Source organism: Rhinatrema bivittatum, chromosome 14 (genome assembly GCF_901001135.1).
Source record: "Rhinatrema bivittatum chromosome 14, aRhiBiv1.1, whole genome shotgun sequence".
Taxonomy (NCBI): Eukaryota; Metazoa; Chordata; class Amphibia; order Gymnophiona; family Rhinatrematidae; genus Rhinatrema; species Rhinatrema bivittatum.
Window position 1 is genome coordinate 18,382,002 of NC_042628.1, and position 26,835 is coordinate 18,408,836.

The 26,835-nt window shown below is 41.0% G+C and overlaps 1 protein-coding gene and 1 long non-coding RNA gene across 3 annotated transcripts in view; one reads left to right on the forward strand and one right to left on the reverse strand.

Moving 5' to 3' along the window:
• Positions 1–19,507, forward strand: part of GPR139 (G protein-coupled receptor 139) — a 39,629-nt gene extending 20,122 nt beyond the window's left edge. Inside the window, exon 2 of the mRNA XM_029576424.1 lies at positions 18,573–19,507. Coding sequence (XP_029432284.1) covers positions 18,573–19,507 — 935 coding nt within the window. The remainder of the gene's footprint in view (positions 1–18,572) is intronic.
• Positions 1–26,835, reverse strand: part of LOC115075735 — a 192,176-nt gene that overhangs the window by 95,922 nt on the left and 69,419 nt on the right. The window lies entirely within an intron of this gene.

Consider the following 26,835-nt stretch of genomic DNA (forward strand, 5'->3'; position numbering starts at 1 on the left):
TGAAGGCCCCTCTGGTTCTTCATCCTGCACTCCCCCTGTTGACTCGGACCCCTCACCCTGGCGTGTTAGGGCCTAAACAGCAATTTCTGCAGACTTCCATTTCATCAGGAGCAGCAGTATACGTGGCTAACAAGCCCTCTGTGTGCAGCGGCGGCCAGTTTTAAAATACAGAATTAAGCGCATAACCTGCTCCGGAACACCTGTGCTGCCCCCAACTCTGCCCGTTTCCCGCCCCATTTTATTTGCACACACATGTATATGCATGTAATTTCCAGCATATATGGGCCCTTTAGCGCAAGCAATGCTTTTAAACGTTGACACAAAGAATTTTGTACTAAAGTGCATGGGGTTTCTCCTAGAACTTTTTATTTAAGATACCGGTCAACACACCCACACAACGTAACTCAGATCATCCTACATATAACACATTGTGCAAATCTCACTTTCAAAGAAGATAAATCCATCACCTGTATCCCATCTGTACAGAGTTATACAAGTCCCAGTAGTGATCCCAGACCTCGTTATACAGCACATCATTATCCCGCAAATGAAAAGTTAATTTTTCAGTCAGTGCTATAAAACGCACTTGGCTTCTCCAGTATGGATTCATGTGCATCGCTAGCTTCTTTTTATATTTGTCCAGAAGTTGATTGTCCTACTAACCCAATAAACAAATAGCTGGCCTAAAAACTTGGTCATATTCCAACATTGATTAACCAATCTGTTTACTCTCTACCAAAAGGCTCGTACAAATGGACAATCCTACCACACGTCTAGATAAAAGCCCACCTGCCCACAACCTCTCCAGCAAAGCAGAGAGGAGAATAAAGACATTTTGTGAAAAAGATTGGATACCTATAGCTTTGTAATAACAGTTTAACCATCAATTCCGCCCTGTGCGCACAAAGCGAGATCTTATGCGTATTAAGCCATACCCTCTGACAGTCCATCAAATCTAAGTGCAGTCCCAACTCCCTATTCCATCGTTCCTCCACCGGGAGAGACAGCTTCATGGACAAATAATTTTAAGTTATGGCTTTATAAAGTGTAGAGCTGACTCTCCCAGGAGAGTCGCCTTTCATAAATGCTTTTCAAGCGGTGTAGGTTTTGGCTAGCCATGTCATCCTCCCCATGTTGCTTCTCCAACACTCGCACCAACTTATTGTAATAAGTACGAGTTTGGTCAGTCAGATCAAATTCAAAGTTTACATCAGTTAAGGACTTTATTGAGCTGTCCTCATACATTTGACCCACCCACCTTAACTCCTCTTCCCACCATTTCAGCCTCCTCACAAAATTAATGAACAGTAAGGGCAAGACTTTGCCACAGCAGGCACATCACCACAGGATGCTCCCCTTTGATCTTCAGCTCCCTGCACACAGACTTCCACAACCTAATTGTATTGGCTATCAGTGGGAATCTTCGGCATGCTTGCCTTCCTCCTGGTTAGCTCTACTTCCAAGGAGTACCAAGGTACTTTAGTTTCCCGAAATAACCAGGCAAATATCCCTGCAAGGTGGGCTGCCCGAAAGTATGCCTGGAGGTTCATAAGCACCAATGCTACCCTATCCTTGGGCCTCCAAAAAGATTTTTCATCTTCACTCGCACATGTTTGCCAGCCCATAGGAACTTGGCCAACAAACTTGGTCAACATGCCATTGACAATCATAAAGAAACTGTTCGGTAAAAATCAAGGCACATGTTGAAATAGATACAGCAGTCACAGCAGAATTTTAATTTTAATTACATTATTTCTTGGGTGGGCAGAGCCATAGTGCCCAGACCACTCCTGTAGGTCTTGCTGGATTTCATTAAAAATTATTGCATAATTAAGCCTGTATAAATCTCTTTCGTGGCTAGGAATGCAAATTCCCAGATATTTTAAGAGGTAGGTTTCCTAAGTGGTTCATCCCTCACAGTGCAAGTACCTATGAGCAGCATCTCCGACTTTTAAAAGTTAACCTTATAGCCTGCCACCCTGCCAAACAAATTTAGGGTTGATATCAATTGTTCTCCCCCTTATTTAAGGCTGGTAAGATAAATCAGCGCATCATCCGCAGGGAGGGAGATAATATGCATCTTTCCTCTCGCTCAGAAACCCTGTATCTTAGAATCCAACCAGATTCTTTGTGCCAATACCTCTATTGTTAAGTCAAAAAGAAGCAGCGAAAGTGGACATCCCTGTCTCATACTTTTCTGTATGGGAAAAAAGTTAGAGATTCTCATTTGTAAGGATCCTCACTCTAGGATGTGTGCATAGTGGGATAAATAGGGGGGTGGATATCATACTTTTTCAAAACTACAAACAAACTCCTAGATTTATCAAAATGCTATAAAACAAGCAAGGTAGAGAGTGCAACAAGCTAGCTAGAGTGTGTATTGTACAAATCAACTCCTCTTGTATCTTTAATCAATTGAAATGGCAGAAAACCTTCAATGTGTACTTTACTGTTCGTACTTCCTACTGTGTATGTAAACCCCACACCGAGTTAAAAGTGCCCCCTCTTACAGTGGTATAAATAGAAAGTGACATATTGACACCTATGCAAAGGCCCTCTCTCAAGGCCTTTTCCGCATGAAGCCCTATAGCTATGCCCTTAATCCCATCCCTCCTAGCTAGTGCCATGATATAAAAAAATCTCCAAGTATTATTAACAGAAGATGATCTCCTTACAAAACCAATCCGGTCCTTATTAACTAAGTCAGACATGCAATTCTCTAGCTGCAATTGTAGAAGTTTTGCTAATATTTTAGTAATGGGCAGATATGATTCTGCCTTTAATTTGTCTCACCCTTTTTTATGTATAAGCGTTATAGTCACGTCCGTAAGGGTCCCAGTCACCTCTGGATTATCTTGAAGGTGTTGAAAGAGGAGTTGCAGGGGTACCCCCAGTTCCTGGCAAAAGCTTTTGTAGAATTCCAGGAGATAGCCATCTGGGCCAGGACATTTCTTCCCAGGGAATCACTTATGGCCCTTTGATTCTCCTCTACCATAATAGGTGCGGCTAATCACTCTGTCTTTCCATTAAATAAGGTAGATGCATGTCCCTTACGTAGTGGGTTAGCTCATCATCTGAATATAACTTCGAAAAATAAGATTGAAATCTTTCACTAATTTCCTCCAAAGTATATGTCAGTGCGGCATCTGATTTCTGGATACTGGCAATTAGTTTCGCTGAGCTTGGTGCTTGAGCAGCTGAATTAACATCGCCTCTGCTTTATTTTATAGTTTTTGCAAAACCAGACAATTTTATACGTATTTTTACTCCTCGTTAATAGTTAATGAGCTTCTTTTCATAATCTTGCTTTGCAGAACCTCTAACTTTTAAATTTAAATGCAATTTTGGATGCCGAAAAGTATGTGCAAAATTTCACTATTTGTGATTCCAAAAAAGCTCCATAAAGTCTGCTTCGTGCTCTGAAAGGGAAAACAGCATGTACAAATACAAACATGAGCTATTTGCCTTTTTCCATGCAAAGTGAACTTTGCAAATTTTTGTTTTCTTTCTGTAGTATAACATCCTGAAAGTCAGTTAAGGAACAGGATGCAGAGTAGCAACTCCAGAGTAAGTGCATTTTGGCCATTCGTAGATGCTTAATGTAGTTTCAAGATAGTGCTACCAAAAAACAAACAAACCCCAAACTGTTACCACATACCTAAATTACATATTGGAATTGTAAAGTAAAAAAAAAAAAAAAAAAAAAAAGGCTTTAGGCCTAATTTCATGGCGCTGTGCTTTAGAACTTCTGAAGGTGTTTGGGCTCCAGTCTTATCTAAGTAAGAGGCGGATGTAATTTCTCTTGTAATAACCTCTGCACAGCCGTTCTGAGTGAAGAACTGAAGCTCGGATACATTCCCATTCCGGTCCTGCTCAGGAGGCCATAAAATCTTTCAGTGTCAGCATTACCTGCGTCCCTCATTTCCTGCAGCCCCTCCCATCAGTGCTGTCAGGATGCATTAAAATCAGGTTTATTAAAATAATGGACTAAAAAGTTTATTGTTATGGAAAGGGAAGTGCTATTCAAAACATCCTAAAGTTAAAAGAAAAAAAAAGACAAGCCATGGCTGATCTGTAGCTGTCTCTTTATAGCCGTCATCCTTGCCTGCAGTGAATAGACACGTGCATTCTTACCTCCTTTTCAGGTATTTCCCTCAGCACTGGTTGGAAACGATGCAGCCCTCATCATAATTAAGGAGCACACGAGGAAGGTTCGCACCCTTGACATTAAAAAAAAAATATCAAAGGGCTCCCACAAAAATCGGCTTTTGAATTACCAGGGGCATAATGTATCACCTTATGTATCAGGCACAGCTCATCCTCCTACTCATGTCTCTTTATTTAATATAGTAAAATGATCTTTTTCTTTTGCATGCCTGGTCATTCATTTCTAAAGATCATTATGGTAACAATCATGCCCAGGGAATAGCAAGAACCTTTTGAATCCAGAGCAAGGACAAACAGGCGGTCGGGCCTGACAGCTCGGTGGCAAACGCTCTGCGTTGCCGTGCTGAGTGCCCGGATTTTGATCCCCAGGTCAGGTCGTCTTCACTCAGAGGTGGCTGGCACCGATGATGCTTATAAGACTCCACGGCAACATCCGGCAGCTACAATGTGGAAAGGTTTTGATGTAATCAGGGTCTTTTTTTTTTTTTTTTTTTAAAGGGACACAACTACCCCAAATTATCTGGGTCAAAGTACATCGAGCAACAAGGAAATTCACAGTTTGTAGCTCAGTTTTCATTACATTATGAAGCTCCGAATTAGAAATTTTAGCACACTCGTTTTCTTGATGGATGATACAGTGGAATTTGACTGTTGGGTGGCTGATTTGATCTTTTCATGATCCTTACAAATCCCTTTCTGGTAGGAGCACCATCTGCTGTCCCACAAAATATATTTCTGATGTCGACGCCATGTTCTTCAAAGCAATTTACAAAGGTTTTCCCCCAATATCTGCCCCCTTTGTTGTTGTCAGACAAGAATTTTAGGCAATAAAATTTGTCTCAGATTTAATCGGAAACACGATATCTTGTAACAACTGCTAAAAATGCGTGGTTCAGTATTAGAGCGCAAGAGATGAAGGTTCATTCAAAGGCAAGGACCCTAGACTTCAGGAAAATTAGCTTCATTAAAAGAGGAGAGTACCTCGAGAAGTCATTAGCTGTATGGGAAAATCTAGGGGAAGGAGAAGAACGGCGAGCAAAACAAAAAGGAGATATCATAAGGGCAACTAACTTTTTTGTTAGGAAAGCAAATAAAGAGAGAAAAAAAGGCTGCTATGGTTTTCTAAAGAAGTAGCTGAAAAGGTAAGGGAGAAAAAGTTAGTATTCATAAATTACAACATCATCTGGAAAGGCTAAGAGAAGCTGGGAAAGTAGTCAGGAATGCAAAAATGGAATTGGAATAAAAAATAGCAAATGGGGTAAGAAAGATGGCTAAAACCAGAGAATACTTTGGTTTTGACGTGAATTAAAGGTGAGCCTATTACGATAGGTGGCTTTGGTTGTCATGCTGGGATTCTTCGTAGGAAGTCTCACAATTCTAAGTTGGCCACCAGAAATCTGGTGAATAAAAGTCAGTATTCCTCCTCCTATTTTAATACCGCTGACCACCTTGTTTATTTTTATTTATATTTTTAAAATTTATAACTCTCTGGTCCACAAATCTCAGTGGGGAACAATACATTCATAATTAAAACAAAGAAAAAAAATACAAATTACAGACAATTTTGTTTTAAAAATCAAAATCCCAGTCACGGTTGATCTTTTGAGAGTGAAAACGCCAGGTTTATGTTGTTTCGCTGAATCATGTCTGCGCGAGACTGATACCATTCTTTTAAAACAATTAAATGTTCCAGGGTATCAGATTTTTTCACGGTCTAGACTAGTGAAAACAGAGGGTGGTTTATTCATCCTGGCAAAATGCCTCTCAATTTGTCCCTGAAGATTAACTCAATTGCCAATTTTGAGGTTTTAGTCATTTCTAATTCTGAGTGTCTGTGTGTGTACGATTAGGTAAGGGGGAGGGTTGAGTTATTCCCCTCCTACTTTTTAAAAATTGTTTCCATCTCTCAACTGATGTCTTGTTGGCTAGCACAGATATGAAGACTTTTGTTGTTTTAGGCGATTTTAACTTACATGTCAAAGTCCTTCCCTTATCCCATAGTTATGACTTCATTTTCAATGCCACGACAGCCTTAGGTTGGTCTCAAATCATCATACAGCAGGTAACTCGTAGGCATGGCCCCTCTCTCGATCTTTTGTTTTTAAAATACAGAGTCTTCTTTGTATTATAACCATAGCTACATTTGCACAGAGGTTCCTTGGTCTGATCACTTCTTAATTGAGATGAAGACCTTTGCATTGTTACCTCTGTCCTTGTGAAAACTTCCTCCCGTTAGGGTCGAGAGGCAAAGTCAATCTGAAGTAAAACAAACTGTGTGATGAGTGGCTTCTGAGATTATCTGAGACTGCTATTACTATTTGGAATCAGTCATTTCAGACTGCATTGGATCTTATTGCTACATTTAAATAGGTGACTATCAAAGGCGACATAAGGAACCTTGGTTTAGTAATGACTTATTAGCTGCTAAGCGTCAGCTACACTGTATAGAGCATCAGTGGCATAAGTCAAAGCTGCCTAGCAATCACCTGAATTATTTAGACGTGTTGAAAGATTTCAGATCCAAAGGGGACGATTTAAAGAAATGGTATTTTGCAACTTGCATATAAGCTGCTCCAAATTGACTACATGAATCATTTCACATTGTTAAGTCTCTTACATCATCCTTGGATGATAGGACCAATGTCAAATCATGCTTTATTCCTGAAGGTTTTGTTTTTGTTTTTTTTATAAGACTCAACAGTTGACCTCACAGTTTGATTCAAATTTGGTAACATCTGCCTCTGGGATGGATTTAACAAGTTTGTGGGATCAGTTTGCTATGGTTCCTTCTGTTGACATTGTACGTGTAATTGAGAAAATGGAACACCACCCTTCTGCCCAATGAGTGGATGTTCTAATGATTTTATGGAGAGATTTATGGTAGCGTTTGTAAATCGCTCCTTATCCAAGGGACATGTACCAGTTTTAAATAATTCTAATCTTTAATTCATTTGATTTAGTTAATTATTATCCAATTTCCAGTCTCTTTTTGTGGCTAAAAGTTTGGATAATGTAGTTTTGAAACACCTATATTCATTCGTTGAAGTGCAATCTTTTTTAGATGCATATCAATTTGGTTTTAGGACTACCCACAATACAGAAATGCTTATTTATTTATTTGCTTTTATATACAGACATTCGTTGGAGTACATCACATTGGTTCACATTGTAACAGTTGGAATAGTATGACAGGGGTGTCTTACTACTTTTACATTGTAACATTAACCTTAATGGGTGAACATTAAACAAGTATCACAATAAAAATTAAGGCTTAGATATGGAAATTCAATTTCTTCTATCTAGCTTTGACGGTTTTCGTTGAGGCTTTGATACTGGCAAACGTTTTTAGCAATGTTGGACCTATCATCTTTATTTGATATTTTTTATCATTTTATAATATTGCAGATTGTTGTACCTTGTATTGTATTTAAAATGTTTGAGACTTTTTTTTATAGGTTATTTTTGGCTCAAAATCATGTCTTTCCTTTGCCTGCTGATGTCCCTTATGTTTTGGCATTGTCCAGGACCCTTCTAAATATTTATATTTTCATATTTTTCCTATGCGTCAGATGTTGGCAAATATGGATGTTGGGAACTGGCTTTATGCTGACAATATCCAGTTTTTTCTACCGGTGCGAAATAGTGTAGTTAAGGCATTGGACAAAGTCTCTCATTGTCTATGACTCTTGAAGAACTGGATGTTTAAAAATAAATTTGTTCTGAGCATGAATAAGGCAGAGATTTTGTATCTAGCAAGAGTTTTTCCTTCAAATATTCCTGCTTTATTTTAACAGTTTATGGGATACAGTATCTGTTTAAGCAAGCTGATTATCTGGAGCTATTTTGTATTGTTTAAATTTGGAATTTGTATGTATTGTTCATTTCAAGAGTTGATGTAGTTTGATTTGTATATATTGTTTTTATGATGTTTTTATTTGCGATTGCTTTTATGTATGTTTTACTGTGAACCACCTAGAAGAGTTGATAGTGTGGCTGAGAAATACTAAAATAGATAAGCAAAGAACAGGACATGTCTACCGCTTATGTCACAGCAGATGCAGAAAGAAGGAACTTGGGACTGTCCCAGTGGGAAACACCTAACATGACAACAGAGAGGGTCTGGTAGGGAGAGGCCCTGTCACAGTCCCCACATGTACGTGACAGTGGCATAGGGTACAGGCAGACTCAGCATAGCCTTGAGTTATAGCTCCCCATCCCTCCAGGTCACATTAAGATTAGATGAAGACAGGATACAGCCGAATTGTATTTGATTTGATGTTTTAATTTCTATACTGCATACATCTGAAAAAAGCTTTTCTCTCAAAGTGGATTACAAAAACTGGTGAAAAGAAAATCACAGCTCAACAATAATATCCAGCAAACTTTCTGCAGCAGGTATTTATTTATTTATTTAATTTTATTTAAAAGTTTTTATATACCGCACTAGGGGTAGGTATCTATCCATCTTAGCGGTTTACATCATAAAACACACATAATATTTGACATACAGTAAAATACTATAAAATTACAAAGGTAGGGTACAATCTAGGTAGAAGTTAAAAAGACAATGCAGACCAAACAAAAAAATAACAGTGGCAGAAACAAATCCATCCATATTATCCCAATCAATCAAAAACATTTTAGAAGAATATCATCAGTAATACAAAACCCTAATGCCATCTCAAATCTCAGCAGTGTAAGTGCCAATAGAAATCATCTTGCATGCCGCCTTCGGCACCTGTGCCATAGGTTGCCTTCCCAGGGATTATATCTTAGCCATCTGGTTGTTTCTTCTTCAGTGATCACAAATGTGTATTCTGCATTAATGTTTAGAGGGCATGGAAGTGTGGCCTAGTGGTTATATCTGCAGGCTGAAGCCAGGATTCAAATCTACTGATGCTCCATGTGACTATTGCCTCAGGTACCAACTTAGATTGTAATCTTTCTGGGGTAGTGACCTACCTACTGTTCCTGAACTGTAACGCACCTTGAGCTTGGGTTTGGAAAGGTGAATGATTAAATCCAAGGAGCAGAAGACTCAGTCCTTCATGTGTGTTATTTTAAATAAATAGACTGCCCATCGTCAACACATTGCTATGGAGCTGTATATTCCTAAAGCAAATCACACCAAGCTCTTCCATTCTTGGCACAGTATACAGAGAACATCTATCTGTAACACTAATCAGAGTATTATCTAAATGAAAATGTTCCTTCAGTCAGATTTGCTGAAAATTACTCACAATTGCTCATGTCTGAGCTGTCAGCAAAAACTTCCTACGGGCACCTACAATAGCAGCACAGATGCTACATTCTGAACACACCTGTTTCACGGTAAACAATCTATTCAGACAGTCCTGTGTACCACAAAGTTCTCCAAATTTACAGAACGAGAACACTAAGAGACATCTGACTTTTGTCAGTTTCCAGCTGGCAATTATGTGCCTTTCTTCCATGAAGCTCTACAGTCTGTGTGTGTGAAAAATCCTGAAATGCAGAACTGAATGCCAAGGTTCACTTCACCTTTTGTCTTGGATGGGAAGAGAACGGCAGACATTCAAATGGAAAAGATTTCCTCATTTTGCTAAAAGAAAGTTTAATAAATGGATCTTAATTTTGGAAGAATAATGATCAGCTCTAGAAAGTCCTATACTTCACCCTTCTTCATTTTGGAGATTTCTATGCAAAGTCTGAAAGGAAAATACGATTAACAGAAGCCTGTAGCTATGATTTCAGAGCTTCTAATTACCATACATAACTTATCTATGCATTTTTCAGTCAGAATTGCAGCCTTTCAGAAACATGATTCTTGGACACATCTCCTAATCTTAAGAGGGCGGGTCCTGTTTTCAATATTATTTGCCTGTGTGAAATAGCCAGGTTGCATTCACTGTTCCCTTCAAGCTATGCACGTGTACAAGGCCATGAACCTCACACAAGAAATCCCAATATTATTTGCATTGTACTGGCCCCATGGCTCACAAATTTGAACTCCACTTATAAAAAGTTGCACAAGGGAACATTTCTGTGCATGTAACCTTTCAACAATTAGCAGGAACATTGCACTTTAGAAACCAAGATTGGCACACTCCAATTAGTGCAAGTTTCCATAAACTAAACTTATACTGGCTGTAAACTGTTAGCATAGGAGGACTAGGAACGCATTAGAAAAGCTCGAGTTGGGGTTTAAAAAAAAACCAACCCAAAAAACAAAATCAGGACTGGCCCAAAATGTCATAGAAGTAATCTGGGTACACTGAAGAGACAATTAATAGAGTAGTCAGAGACATAAAGCTCACTGTAGTGCTTCAAGGTCATGAGATTTTCATCTGATCTGTGGGTAGGAAAAATCATGAAGTCTACCATTTCTGAGGCGTTCTTTACTGAAGAAAGACAAAAATGCCCTACGGTAGGTCATGTCCATCAGTGGAAGAACCAGCAGACGGATTTTGATCACATTTGAGATATGGGAGGTAGCACCTAAGAGAAGCTTTAAATGATACTTTCAAGCAGGAGACCCGAATCGGAGCTACTGGGCGGGGGTTCCCAGGTTCAGCCAGGCCAAGAAGAAGCGGAGAATGGAGAGGAAGGATGGGGCTTAGTGGGGTGAAGAGAGGAGCGGGATGCAGATGAGTGGCGGTAAAGGTGGTCTTCGGAAGTCTTGGGTAGTCTAAGAGTGCGCCTTTCCAATCTTGGGGATTTTTTTTTCATCTGTGCAGGGCAACAAGTCCATGGCAATTTTCCTAAAAATGAAAGGAAGAACATTTCGACTTTTGCCTACTCTTCTCGCTTTCGCCTGGCCTACCCCCATCCTCTTGCCCGACTCACTGTTTGGACATCGGCAACCCCGAGCCCAGCTGCTGCTGCTCCCTCTAGCAGAGCTCAGGGGAATTAAAGAGAGAAGGATGTCAGCTGCAGCAGCAGCGCTCACACTCACACCAGTGACACACAGGATGTCCCAGCCATGGGAAAAGAGAAAGTGAACGGGGCAAGGTGCAGGCAGGTGCGATCCAGAGATTTAACCAAGAAAGTCAACCAGGAGAACCAAGGTCAGTCAGGCTAAAAGGAGGAGAGTATTTCACACTGGAAGCGATTGCCTAGCACACACAGTCATGCTAACCCCAACGTGATATCATTACATCTGAAATGAATGTCATGGATGAGGGCTTCTTAATCCCTTGAACAAAAAATGAAGAGCGGCTATTTTTCACACCTGAGGCTGTTTCTATGTCATTACCTTACCTGAACCTCTGATTTCAATTTCAAGGTCTCATTTGCTTTCTACACGCAGGCCTGTGCCCAGCGTGGCAACATTTTAAGGGGGGGGGGGTTGGCAAATTTCCTAACCCCCCTTCCCTCCCTCCCACCACAGATCGCCAGGCCTGTCCCAGACCTCCAGAACCTCTGCTCCAGTGCACGATCCTCAGATTGTAGCGATTAAGGGGACTGAGCCTGGCACAGGAGAAGGGGGCCTACGAGTACAGGCTTAAGTCCGCATGCTCACTGCAATCTGAAGATCACATGGGAGTGGAGGTCCCAGGGGAGGGGAGCGCGGCATTCAGAGGTTCAGGAGTGTATATCTAAGATGGAAGCGGTGGCTCCTCTTCTTACATTCTTTCTTAATCTTTTCAGCTCTTTTCTCTAGCTCATTTGATCATGAACCGTGTGAATGAAGACGGGATTTATTGATTTGTTAAATAGGTTGCTCAATTTAAAGTGGCACTCCTAGCAATTAAAACAATAATTCACTTAACAGTTAAAACAAGCAAAAAAATAAATCTATCCCCATTTTAAGTTCTGATTTTTATTTTATTTCTGAGGTGATATTAAGTGTTTACCTTTTTATTTTAAAAAGCTTCTCCTACTGAAATTACTCTCACCATCATGGATGCAAGTAAATCGGCCAATCCTTCCCAAAATCAGGAAATTTACAAAAGCAGGCGTACTTGTCCTCAGCAAGTTCCGCTCCCTCCCCCTGGCTCCTCTCTCACACTAATCCCACAACTTGCAGAGCAAGGATGGAAAATGCCGTCTTCCTGAATGCGCGACCATTCCTCCTCTCCCCTATCTTCCAGAACACAATCCTCAGTTCCTTGTTTTTCATTTTTTGGCAGGGGGGGGGAGGCAATTTATCAAACTTTCTGCCAATGGGCAGGGAATGGAGGAATAAAATATTTGCTGACTCAGGTCCACTGATGTTAAGGAAAGAAGCTGGAGGAGAATCTGTCCAGAGCTAGAGAAGACGCCTGCGCTAGATTCTTAGTGCACGTCAGCGGGGTTTTTTTTACGACTACTTGTGGCTCCTTCAAAAGCCGATAGGGGAACTCCCCATTTTTTTTCTTCCCAATAGAGGGCTGTGGGGTTTTTTTTCCTTTTAAGCCCAATGGACTTGATTTAGATGTCTTTGCCAATGTGAATCGTCACCTGGGCTACAACTCAAAACCAGAGATGTGGATGCAAATAATTAAAACACTTCCTCCAACTATTGTGGATGATATTTTATATTTTCTAATCCGCCTTGGGGCACCCTGCTGTATTTGTGCAGAATATCAAAGTTGAGAAAGAAATAAAATAGAATCACATTTTTCTATTTGGCCATACGTTGCATCTGAGCATACACTACAGCCAGATGCTCCTGTATTACAAGCTCTCAATTTAGAACATTTTTAGGGCATTTTTCAACGTCCTATTAGAAATAGCAACTTACCTGGGTAAACAGAAGGGATAGGTATTTACTTTGTTTCGTTACTTTATATGCATAAAAGTTTTATGCGAGTAAAATCGTATTTATGCACATTAAATTGATCTTGTGTGCGCAAGTAATGAATTAAATTTAAAAAATGCAACAAGAAAATCAACACCACAAATAATAAAAATTTCCCCATGCATACCCTTTGTAAATAGGTCTGTCTGGATATTGCTGACTTGTGCTCAGATAAAAGTACATGTGGACATCCAGAGCAGGCGTCCTTTTAGCCAGGTTAAAAGGAGGCATTCCCGGGAGCGTGGTTAGGTCAACAATTACAACAGCATAATTACATGGGATTTTCAAATGTTTGCATATTATTAAGCCTATGCTCGGCCACCTGCACAAGTAGCATGTTCTAAGTATGCGGGCGCTTTTAGCATGCGTGCGCTTTTAGCATGCGTGCTTTGCATTTGCTAATTTTCAAAGGCAAACCATGTGCATGGACTAAACTGGCTGCAATGCACAAGAACCAAAAGTACCCACATACACCACAAATAATGCGGGGCTATTTAAAATTGCTCCTTGAGATACTATAAGATTTCATTTATTGGCTCTGTGTGTGACTCTGCGAGGCTTGCTCGTATTCCACATTGCAAAGCTCTGATATCATCAGAATCCCAGTATATTTCAATTCTGAAAGGTAATTGCTGCAGATTTGTCATATGGCTCTGCCTTTCATGACCCTTTTCTCAGCTGAAATCTGTTCTGGAAAACAGGGCTCACGTGGCATTTAAAAGTCACGGGTTACATGAAATGCCATGTAACAGTTGAATAATATGCACTCTCATTTCTGCTTCTGTAAACACATAAAAGCACATCATTATTCTGCCCCGCTTATTTTCTTCTGCTAATCCCAAAAAGCCATGCTCACTCTTCCTGATTTCTCTTGAGAAAGCAATGTGCATAGAATGTCGGAGGTGCAAGATGCACAACAAAGGTCATTATTGTGACTTTACCAACTGTCAAGTGAGAAATTAGTGCATGGTAAATTTTCCGCTCACAGCAGGAATCTGTCAAACAGGTAGTCATGTTGCATTAACCAAACTATTCTGTCTCTTTCAGAAGAGATCCAGTACATAGTAAGTTAAAGGTAAATTTTAAGACACGCACGCGGGCATCCCTGTGCGCACGGTTCCCGGCGCGCATAGACGCAGCGATTTCATAACATGCACACGTCGACACGCGCATGTTATAAAATCTGCTCCCCGCGCGCAAATGCGTGCACGATTTTATATCAGCGCTCACATGTGCGCACAAGTGCCAAATTACACGCGTTGAGGGGGAGATTAGATTTGTGCAGCGACGCGATAAGACCTATTTCCTGTTCCCTCCCAGTCCGCTCCTAAATCCCCTACCTAACCTGCCTCCCTTTTCCCCTACTAACCCCGACCCCTAAAACCCCACCAACTCCCCTAGAGTTTTTTTTGTTATTCTACTTACCTGCTCTCCGGAGCAGCAACAACTTGCGCAGTCCGGTCAGCTCCCGCCGCGCGCTTCAGCAGGACAGGGCCTAATGGCATTGTCCCAGCCCGCACAAGCTCCGCCTCTTTTTTTTCCCCAAACCCGATCCTCTGTGCGCGCCGGGAGATCCGCGCGTGGCTGCAGGCCTAAGAAGATCCGCGGGGTCCAGCCACACGCGTGCCTCCTGGATTTCACGTGCGCAGGGCTTTTAAAATTAACCCTTTAGTGCACAAAAATGTTAATGTAAGCTTCTTGGGTCCTGCGTGAATTGAGACTCAAACTTATAAAACCTGGCCGTTCCCCTGCCACTCCCATTCGGTTTGTTTTTTCAATTTAAGCGTCACCCCAATAAGACCCCCAAAAACTATCAAAAGATCAGGCAGGCGTACCACGTTCCATTTCCTTTTTAAGCATGACGATCCACGAAGGGATAAAGTCGCCAGCAGCGTGCGTCGTCTGAAGAATCAGCCAGTTTTTGACTTGCAGCATGACAATTTATAGGAGAGGAGCACACAGGAGTAAAAAAATATTGCCGGCAACCATTTTCTTTAATTCCTTTTTCAGCTTTCCCTTTTCCCTTGGGGAAAAAAAAGCCCCTGCGATGTATGAGGCATAGCTCTTTTAATCACGTGAAATAATTTTGAACTAAACCCCAGTACAATGGTACCACCTGAAGCACAGTATCTGTACTATGCAAACAGTAACAAATAATGTGAACATTTTATAGGGATTTATTGTTGTTTCCCATCCAAAGCGACACAAAATCCATGAAGCGTATTGTTCTGTTATTTTAGCAGGTGCTGAAACAAAAGAAACACAAACTTAAGTGTTTTATTTTTCCCAAGCACGCCCCAGGGTCCTCTCAGAGGCCTGGGCCATTTCCAAGTTTTAAGAGCCCCCTAGCCTCAATAATTATGTCTTTTACCAAATTTGCTGCTCTGAACCAAGAGGATGCGTCACATTTTGGTCTAACAGGGAGGAGGTGTATAATAAGTAAGTTGTGAGATAAATCCAATGCCAAAAAATTAACAAGCGTCTAGATCTGAAGGCCTTCCCGGCCTCACCCTCCGCCCCCCCCCCCCCCCCCCCCCCCGGACATGCGCACCCCAAATCATTTACAGTGGGTCACATCTAAAGATGAGATTCATATGGCCTCTAAGGTCCACATACATAAATTTTTAGGATGCGCCAAGAATCCAGCTGTCTTCAGGACCACTACAGCCACTTGAACTCTGAAGGTCCATATTAGAAATTACACAGGATTTCACCGTGGTCAGCGTAGTGCTATCGATTTCTGTCGCTACAGAGAAAAAGCATCACGTATGTGCATGCACACACAGTTGCACACACACACAAACCCACATACGATATTTGTTTTAGAAAAGATTGGGTGTTGATGGAGGGAAGATTTTAGAGTCATTCTAAGGAATGATCTTTTCATAACCAATCCATTTTGGAGAAAATATCACATGTGGGATTTTAATAGCTTCAGCGGAGCGCAAATCGTTTTATCACCTAGGGAATTTTATTCCAGGTGTGACTTAATGTGGATTGATGTGAGCGATATCAGGTTTTCCCACAGGTCAGTGAAGAGTAATTGCAGTAGGTGACCTAAAGTTTTGTACCGCAGGAACTCGACTCTGTGACTGAAGACGAGAGGGTGAACTGACACACAGTGGTCTCTTCCACAGTAACTTGTGACGTCACATGTTGAAATGTTTTTCCGTTCTTCTCACTCAATAAAATTGTTTGCAACTAAAAACAGATACTGTAATAGTCAGTTAACGTACGGAGGCATGGAATCCCATAAAAGCACAACAATAACAAAAGAAACCCATTGTCAAAAGTCATAAAATATAAATACAACCTTTAGACAAGGACCCACTAGCAAAAGGCCTTTCAATATTAACCTGGTGTAACACTTTTGAATATATGGGTTCTTTGTACGAGTGTCCTCGCTTATATGGAATGCTCAATGCGTTTCAGTTTTAGTAATCTCTTAATATTAGCATAATCATGGTAACCTCTTGTTATTTAGTATTCAACATTCATTCCTTAGGGCCTAACTTACCAAGCTTCCCCCAGTAGCCACAGAATGGCAATATTGGCACACGGAAAACGAAATATCGCCACGATATTAAGTCAGAGGAACTACAGAAAGCAGTATTTTCTGCTTTTCTGTAAACATTTTGGGCTTCTCAAGAATTGTCTGCTCCGGGGCAGATGTTAATTTCTGAGGGTAAAAACGTGCACGGATGCATATTTTGTTTTTGCATTGGGGAAATAGCTAATAGCACTCATCGATGTGATGAGCGCTATTCGCTACACGCTTGGTTGGACGGGATAGCCCCTGCTTTGCATCAGGGGTTATGGACCTGCGTCCAAAAGGCATGTCCGATCGCGTGTTGAACCTTGTGCTGTGGCCAGCGCAAGGTATTGCATCAGCCTGTTAGTAAATCAGGCCTTTAATCAAGCTAGGATAAAGAGTCATCTGCTTCTTTTCCTCTAAGGAGCTATCTAAGTTGAGCCCTTCAAATGGCAAAAGGTCAGAACTGTGGATAAACTTAACTTTAGGCTCATAAATGTTGTCATGAGTTTTGTAAAGCTTATTGAGAAGTAAAGTTAAGCCAAAGCTGACTTGACTTTTGTCAACACAGTCAAGGGGGTCTGGCTCTAATTTGATCCACATTGCTTTAGAAATGGAAGCATGTTCAGAGCTCCCCTTCTTATCCCAGTGCATAATATTATTCAGTTCCCTGCATTTGATCTAGCAGAGCTACACAGCCTGGTAACTTACGGCTTAGGGTGTCAAGACCCGCATCGAATTAGACAAGCTTCTTTGTTCTGCATTGTCTAAAAGCCTTCCAGAAGGTGAGGGTATGGTCATCAGAAAATGGCACAGCAAATTATGCTTGAAGTTGGGGGATCAGACTTTATGGCCATTAAATTAATCTAGTATTGAGTTTGCTGCGTTTCCTGGAAAGTTAAAAATAGCTCTCTTAAGCTGGTGCTGACTTGCTTGCAAGACTTTGGTTTCAGGACCAGGAGAGCAAAACTGGAAAAACGCAAAAGTTAGCTGATTTATCACAAAGCAAAAATGTACACAGGCAAGCTTCCCTCCAACGCCAGGTTGATGCTAACATTGATAGGAGGAAAATATTAAACAATGAATGTTTTTTTTATTGTAAGTTGCCAAGAGCCTGGCACCAGATGACTAATAAATAAATAAACAATGGCATATTCATTATTTCCTTAATGTTTAGAACAGACTGAAAAACCGCAGGGCAACATAGCCCGAAATTTTCATCCAGGCCATTCAGGGCTGTAACTTGGGGGTATGGATGGTGTGGTATGGCACAGGATTCTTCCTGAAGAGGGCCACGGAGATAGCATGCAGTGGCCACTTGGCAAAAGGGAGAAGTGGGTATTTGGAGCTGTATCAGCACAGGCCATTATAAATTCTCTAGCTACACACCCATGCGATTGCAGGACCACAGTACATCAAGCACAAGATTGCTCCATTCTTTTAAAGCACAAAACTAAGATGCAAAAACTTGCAATCTGAAAAAAAGGCTTTTCAAAAACCATTTGTGTGTGGTTAGGAGTTTAGGAATTTGTGGAGACAAAATCTGAAAATTATATAGCAGTTTGGGCTTTCTAAGAAAGCCTTTAATTTCATGATTAACAATTATTGGGGCATTTCCCCCCTATAATTCACATGCTGCCAATTGTTTTTCTGTATTCTTCAAAATTCTTGAGGTGAAATAAGGGAAATGTTTGAATGCTTTTACTACTTAGACCATCCGACCACTAAGCATGTTGTAAATTCTTCAAGATCAAATTCAAACCAGGTGGATTTCAGCATGGTTTGAGATTGACGGAAAACACAAATTTACCAACAGTCCATTGGGAGGGAGAGGGGAAAAAAATCAGTCAAATATACATGCAGATCTGCTGAAATTTATCATAAATTCAACAGGTTGCATAAACCTCAAATGGACTTCCTCTTGATTGGCGTTGCATTTCAGTAGATCTGTAGCAGATTTTGTTTTTAATGGGCATGTTTCTTAAAAGTGGTTCCTTGACTTGTTTCTAGATATTGTTTCAAGAAATTTGCACATCCCTACTTACGCTCACAGCTGAAATGAATACAGGGGGTTATACTGTTGTGCGTATCTGACTGATTCTGTCTCCACAGCTAACATCTTGACTGTCATCATCCTATCTCAGCTGGTAGCTCGTAGACAGAAGTCCTCCTACAACTACCTTCTGGCTTTGGCAGCTGCTGACATACTGGTTCTTTTCCTCATTGTCTTCGTTGACTTCTTGCTGGAGGACTTCATCTTGAACAAGCAGATGCCTCACGTACTCGACAAAATCATTGAAGTCCTGGAATTTGCTTCCATTCACACCTCCATTTGGATTACGGTACCGCTAACAATCGATCGATTCATAGCTGTGTGCCACCCACTCAAATATCATACAGTTTCCTACCCAGCCCGTACTCGGAAAGTCATTGTGAGCGTTTATGTTACTTGTGTCTTAACAAGCATTCCCTACTACTGGTGGCCAAATATTTGGACTGAAGACTACACCAGTACATCTGTGCACCATATCCTCATATGGTTCCATTGCTTTACTGTCTACCTGGTACCCTGCTCCATCTTCTTCATTTTAAATTCAATCATCGTATACAAACTCAGGCGAAAAAGCAATTTTCGGCTGAGAGGATACTCCACGGGGAAAACCACAGCCATTTTGTTCACCATCACTTCTATTTTTGCCATTCTTTGGGCACCCAGGATAATTATGATCCTTTACCATCTCTATGTGTCTCCCATCAATAACAGCTGGCTGGTGCATATTGTATCAGATATTGCCAACATGCTAGCGCTGCTGAACACCGCAATTAATTTCTTCTTGTACTGTTTCATTAGTAAAAGGTTCCGCACGATGGCAGCTGGCACGCTAAAGGCTTTCTTTAGATGTCAGAAGCAGCCTGTGCAGTTCTACACCAACCACAATTTTTCAATCACTAGCAGCCCGTGGATTTCACCTGCCAATTCCCACTGCATCAAAATGTTTGTGTACCAGCATGATAAAAATGGGAAGCCTCTAAAACTTTCACCATGACAAGCTGCTGCTAGTAGTGGTTTGGGATGTAACTTCTCTTTCAGGTGGGATCATCTACCTTGCGTTCACTTACTTAGTAGCTCTCGGAGAGTGTGTTTTAAGGGCATGGAAGAGCACTAGGCTAGTAGCCGTGAATCCACAGCTTGGGTCTAGAATAGCAGTAAGTGAAATGCTCTTGATTTAGCTCATGGTCCTACCAGTGTCATAGCACTTTATATGCACTATCAGTTCCTGGGCCATACAGTAGGTCTTGACCAATACATTACTGTTAGGATATTAAGTGTGCAAGTATGGTATAGCATTGTTTAAAAAAAACAAACAATAATGCTCAATTGAATAGGAACCAGGATGGTTCTTAAGTAAATGGATCAAGGAAACGAGGGATTTTTTCGAACAACCGAGGACATTCTGTATTATAATTAAATTATTATTTAAAGTATGTGCATTTGTCCAACAGGACTTAACGGTTAGGTCATGTCATAAATCTTTCGGTGCATTCTTCTCTGTGAGGACTCTCATTCCCTGGAGCAAATTTAAAGCCTCTTTGCTTTAGCAGACAATAACAATAACAAAATCTAATATGAGCTGAGAAGATGCTTCAAGTATGTCCCATTCATTTGCTACATTTGAGCTTTCTAGACAAGAAAGCTGCCAAAGCCAATGCACGAAAGATATTTCTGAAATGTATATTAGTAACACAAAGCTATTAATCTATAAGCCAGCAAAGTTCTACATTAAAATACAGGTTTAAATAATAATAATAATTTAAGTAGTTGAGTTGGCAAGTAAAACAAAATAGCCAAGGTCGTCCTTTTTCATTCTGAGGAGGAGATGTGTGGGTTTAGCAGTTTTGAAATTGTCTGCTGCTTGGCCACCCAAAGCTGATTGGGCCAAGTCCTTACTCAGAATCCCATACAAGCAGCAGACTGATGGATGTGAAGTTTGCATGCAACCAAATGGTGGATTTATACCCATGGCCGCCCTTCCGCCCTCAACACCATGGCATGGTGTGGCAGCTCATGAGGTAAACCTTGCCTACTCCGCGCCTATTGGTAAATGCACCCCTGCATGGAGCATGAATAAATGAGGAATGGGCACATACCATATAAATGAGGAATGGGCACATACCATAATTCCCTTTTAGCCTCTGCTAAAAACATGCAAGCCGCCCTCCCCACACACAAAAACAAACAAAAAAAACAAACAATAAACGTCAAGGAGATGTGTGAACATTTCACAATGCCACATTTCCTTCGTTGTTAAATACATTTGCTAATATAGCCAATGGCAGGGCAGCTTTCAAAACACTCAAAGTCAACATAAAGTAGGGAGGTTTTAAAAATGCATGACGACATCATAATGTGCTATGATCTTCCCGAAATTACAACTGGACTGACCTGAACTATTTTCTGATGGGAAAGAAAAAAAAGAGAGATTCTCATTGTTAGGGACCTCGAAAGCACATGAAAAGTGAGAGCCAGGAGTCCCGAGACCCTCTGCTGTCTCTGGCACAGATTTGAATGAAATCGGATGAATGGTTAAAAAGTTATTGGAGGGTCAGATTTACAGGGAGGGGACAGACCGGCAGACATGATTGTTTAAGGCTAATTTCCCCTGCAGAGAACGAGACTAAAAATAGAACACCAAAGCAATATTAAATATTATAGGGCAGAAAGAAAGGAAACCAAATAAATGAAATCAACAGAGAAGCACGAGTGTCGAGCAGCTTTCAACACGCTATTTTGAGAAATGATTCTAGCACTGCAACTTTAAAATATTTACCGCAGTAAAAATTGCGACAGAAAAGGTTTCAAATCTCAAAACCTTATCTGGGGACAGGGAGGGGGATTCCAACATAATCAATCAGTGATTACAAATTTTTGATCCAGACTTTTCCAGGCAATTCTGTTATTTACAATGAGGGGAAAAAAAAATAGATTTTTATTGTTTTTGAAAAACAATCTAAAAGAAAATAAAAGAAAAAGCAAAATCAGACAATGGATTACTGATAACCCTTTCCAAGCACAAAATGTTTCAAAGAACATAACCTCTGGTGAATTTAGTTAAATCAGATTTAGGGTCATGCATTTTGGGCAGTTTTATAGGATTCTCTATTGTTCCATTTGGCGTCTGCTTAATAGAAGATGGCCTCTTGGATTTCTCGGCTGACGCGCTGATGACAGCAAAAGAGAACCTGCCTGGTTTCATTTGCATACTTGGTGATGTGCAAATGAATAGGTGATTGCTTGCCTGAGAAACTCTGCATTCATGAGTGGAGCCTGATCAGTGAAAATCTGGGGCATTGCCCGAGATAAGCTTGCACTCCTTTCTTCTAATTTTTTCCTGTGGATTTTTTTGTTTTGTTTTTGATGAAGATATTGATAACACTATTACCACAGAAATCAGACTGCGGATAAATAGTAATGTTGTGTGATCTACAGATCACATCTCTTTAGATGACAGAGCAGACAATGCATCAAACTTTGCAGTCACATCTGGATTGACTAGCTTTATGCTAATAGGGAGGGGGGGTCCCACTGTTCTGTGGCAGAGTTTACATTAGGGTCTTTATCAGAAATCTAGCAAAGGGGATAGCAGGTATAAACCATGATGGAGTGATTCTCTAACAGTGGAACCAGTCCAAATGTATTTATTTATTTAAAAAGATTTATTGACCGCACCCTCCAAGGTTTAGGGCGGTTTACAACAGTACGAGTATAATAGTGTTATTCATGATACATCATCTAACAAAAGTTAAATAAAATAATTACATATGATAATTAGAATAAAGTAGATTAAAATCATAAAATAAAATCATAAAATAAAAGGACAGTGTCAGTCTTGTACAGTAGACATACATCACATACCAAGCCTGGATCCAAATGCAATAAGATTAGAAGGGCCATGGTACTCAAATGACAAGGACAGGTTCATGGCGACTACTTCAATGCAGTTTCCTTTGGGTGCAATAAATGTTGTTTGTTCTCATTTTTAATCTTTTAGGTTATTTGAATAAAGAATATTTGTTGGCTTTTAAGTACCTGCCTTTCCAAATAATGCTCAAAGCAGCTTAGAGCATTTTTAGAATTCCAATAGAATAAACTTTCAATGAGGTAACTTTCAAAGCGACACGTGGGAGCACTTTGGCACATGTGCGTCGGTACGCACCCAGATACGCAGTCTTTTTATAACTTACACGCACTTATGCGTGCATGTTATAAAATAGCCTGGCCGCGCGCACATGTGCATCCAATTTTTAAGTGGGCATGCAGAAATCCCAAGTCTACCATGCAAGTCAGGGTATTTTATAACAGGCGCACATCCACACCATTGCCAATTTCAACAGTTTGTCCACAGTTCACCCAGTTAAGAGCTAGGTCCTCCAAACCCCCCTGGTTTGATAGCCTGCACTCCTCCCAGTTACACCTCCTCCATAGCAGAAGTAAAATTAGGTGGCAGAGGACCGGGGCACGTAAGTATTCACATGCATATCACATGGCCACGCCCCGAAAGGCTCTTGCCGCGCCCCTTTTTTAAACTGAGCGAGATATGCGTGCAGTGGGAGATACCTGTGCATTTGGGTGGCTTTTAAAACTCGGTGGCGCACGTGAGCCCAAACTGGGGGCACGTCTCCTGATTTTGGCACGCAACGGGCTTTTAAAATTCACCTTTTAGTGGGTGCCTGAGGATACGGGGGGATAAAGTGACTTGCCCAAGGAGTGTCAGTGGGGGGTTAGCCTATTGGCCTAACCACTAGGCCAAACCCTTCTCCTATCCTGCAATAATCAGAACTTTGTAAATATTTCTGCACAGAAGTAAATCTTCATAAAACGGAGACAAATATCTTCCCAGCAGGTTTGAATATCTTTTTAGCAGCATGAGAAACAATGCCACAGAGTAGCTCCTGATACTCATCTATTTACGCAGCTCAGGAATTTAGCAGGATAGAATTATAACTAACATTTTAGTGAAGCTGTGTCAGTACTGTGTGTCTGTTCTTATATTTTTCTTCTTCTAATATATATCATAACGAGGACTGTCCGGTTATCAGATCTGGATGTGATCATGGTTTCCAGCATGGAGTGATTTGTCTTTCTGAAGCCACCCCCAAGCCTGTGATCCAGAGGCTTTGCACACTCTGGAGATTAAAAACGGGATTTCTCAAGCAGATCCATCCTCAGCACGCAGAGTCTGCATTTTCTTCTTGCTGACAGAGCTGTGTATTGGTTGCATCTCCTGGTGTCCTGTCTCATGGATTTACAAGGATCTCTGGCCTTATTAAATTATGGTTTTGGGGGGTACTGGGTGGCTTCCCACGGCTGGAGGATCCACTTACAATTACAATGACTTTTAAAAAATAATTTTGATACGAATTTCTGCCTTCTCATCTTTAATTCTTTAGTATTTCTGCTGCTGGAAGTCCTTATCTGTTTGTGAAACTGAAGGTCGCTCACTTTCCAAGCATTACAAAAAAAAAAAAACAAACCCCAAACAGTTACATTTTAAAATTCTTCTTTTCAAAATGCTTCCTATTTTCCTTTTTCAAAGGATTTCTAAAAGAAGCTTTGAATACTGTAAATAAAAGCAGTAAAATCTTAAAACAGACACCTGGGTGTCAACGCAATAAGCAGCAGCACAGTAGAGCATTATGCGAATAGCAAACTCTCAATCAGAATCGGAGTCTTTGCAGTACAGGTAGCTGGAGAAATTACAGAGATGTGTTTTCATGTCCTGGGAAGAAGGAAGCACTGCACACCGAACACCAATGCCATGCAGCGGCATAAGAAGAGCATGCACTAAGTTCACTAAAGGGAGCTACAACATAGCTTCGAGACACAGACCACCACAGTGCCTAGCATGCTGCCTTGAGGCAGGCAGAAGGGATTGGGGATGAGGAGCATGGGGGGAGGCAGAAAAATCCAGAACGTGCAAAACAAGATTCCAAGGTAGCTGCGGTCTCCTGTTACACGCTCTAGAACAGTGTTTCCCGACCAGCGTTGCCGTGACACACTGGTGTGCCTTCAGACCTAATCAGGTCAGCCATGGGGAAGGTTGCCATTGCCTGATGCTCGGATCCAGGCTAACATCTCAGAGCAACAACAAGACACCAGCAGTGGCTCTTAAATTTGTAGGAGCTCCTTTCTGAGAACCTGTGCAATCATGCATGCCTCTTACTCCTAGCTTCAGCATGAGCCCCGGAGCAAAGCAATTAATTGGCAGCATGCAAGGGCCCTGCAGCACACACACATTGCAAACCGTCTCCCATGTTCCCTGTCTTTGCTTTTCTTCTAGCCTTGGTCTTATCCCCAAGGCCGAGTGAAAAAGGAAGAGGGTGCACCGAGCACCAGATGCGACTCACTTTGAGTGTTGGAGCTCTGGCAGCCGCAAGCGATAGCCAAGATAACTAACTGAGCCAGCGGCCCACACCACACCACCTCTGCCCTTAGGTAGAGAGGGAGCCGGTCCATCATGATAGTCAATGTGGCTCTTCACTCCCTCTCTCGCCCTTTGTTTCATTTGAAAGAGAGACTTGGTGAGGCTTTCAGAGCTTCTCCCTGCCTTCATTTGGCCATAAAAAAGAGTCCTCTCCCAGGACTCTGCCTGTCTAGTCCATGGAGGCTGGTGTGTCACACATTTTTATTAATGCAGGTGTGCCTTGGCCGTGAAAAGGTCGGGAAGCACAGCTCTAGTAACTAAACGATTGTGGGACGCAAAAATGAACAGCAGGAAGGTTGCTGGCCCAACGCCTTGCAGAGCAGGTCAACCATAATTTTAAGTGGGTGGGGAAGGGAGCGGGATGTCAAAGTGGATCGTTCCAGTTGCATCCACATCAATAATAAGGTGATGCAGATGCGCCCGAGATGGAGGAAAATAGATTCTGGCTTTTATCCCGCTTTCCACCACTTTCTCTCTTCTCATCCTGACCAGTCGTCATTCATGGTCTTCAAACTCTCCACGACAAAATTGCAGACCTGTGAGAGCACAGAGATCTGACAAATATCTGTGCTCCCTCTGGTAATTTTCCAATACCTTCTGTATAAGTTCTACCTGGTTATTCTAAAGGTTATAGTCCAAACACAAACATTTTGACAGCTTGTTCAACCCAGGACCTTTTCCTTCGCCTGGCAGGCAGAACTAGCACAATGTAATGCTCACAATCAGGAACTTCCAAACGGAGAACCATGCTAAAAACGCAGTCAGGTCATCTCAGAAGGACTGAGTGCAGCGTGTTCCCTGCTTTATTCAAGCTGGCAGTCCCCAAAGAGGTTCAACAGAATTGGACACTGGAGTTTGCAGTGGGGTTTTTTTTTTTTGTGAAGGATTTCAGATATTTTCTCTTAAGCCTTTATTACAGAGTCAGAAGGAAGTACCGCTGAAACAGAACAATGAAATGTATTTAATTTATTGTATTTACAGATTTTTTATACTGCCTATAACAGAAAACTGTGGAATATCTACTAGATGTAACTAATTTATAGCATTTTATTGCTAACATGAGCAACATAAATGGTTTTGCTTCAATGTTTTCAACTGATATTAAATTATCCTTAGGCATGCGTTTTCACTGAATTTTTAACACGCTCCTCAGCAATACTTTACACAGGAAGTGCAAACTTGCCTGTGATAATGTACGGTAATGAGCAAAGATGATTTTACCTGCACAGATATCTGTCATTAGCCAAAAAAGAATGAGAGTAATGTGATAAGGACAGTGTTATTCAAGAAGGTTGGAGTTATTTTTAATAATTCACTTTGTTCACTAAATCCTAGGTTTATGATTATTCCTTCTTTGGAAACTGATAGCAATGACAGTTCTGCTTAAAACACAAAAAAAACCCTAACTAAAAGGACTACTTTAGGAATTATTGCTTTTTTTTTTAAAGACTGTAGTTATATCTTCTACTGTTATAAAGACTAATAATTTAAGAGGAATGCAAGTCTGAGTTTGCTGTGTGTGTGTTAACGTTAAGTGCAATATATGTAGACTTAAAGATCATTCTTGAAGAATGTGTCTAATATTACAAATATTTATGGAGGCTCCATTGCTCTCTACCAAATGTGTAAGTAACCAGAAACAAATCCTGGAAACCTTGAGGGTTTGGAGAAAGTTTGGATTCAGTATTGGAGTCTCGGATGCTCCTTTCTGCTTCCTGATTTTTTTTTTTTTGACTGGGACTTCAGCTCTGCAAAGCAGCAGAGCTCGTCTGTTCTTTTCCAACTCAGCTGGAGAATTTTGGATTTGGAGAAGCAAGCCGATTTTAAAATCTCTCTCTCTCTCTGGATAGCAGTGAAGAATTATTTTTTTCAAGTCAAGGTATTTAAAGCCA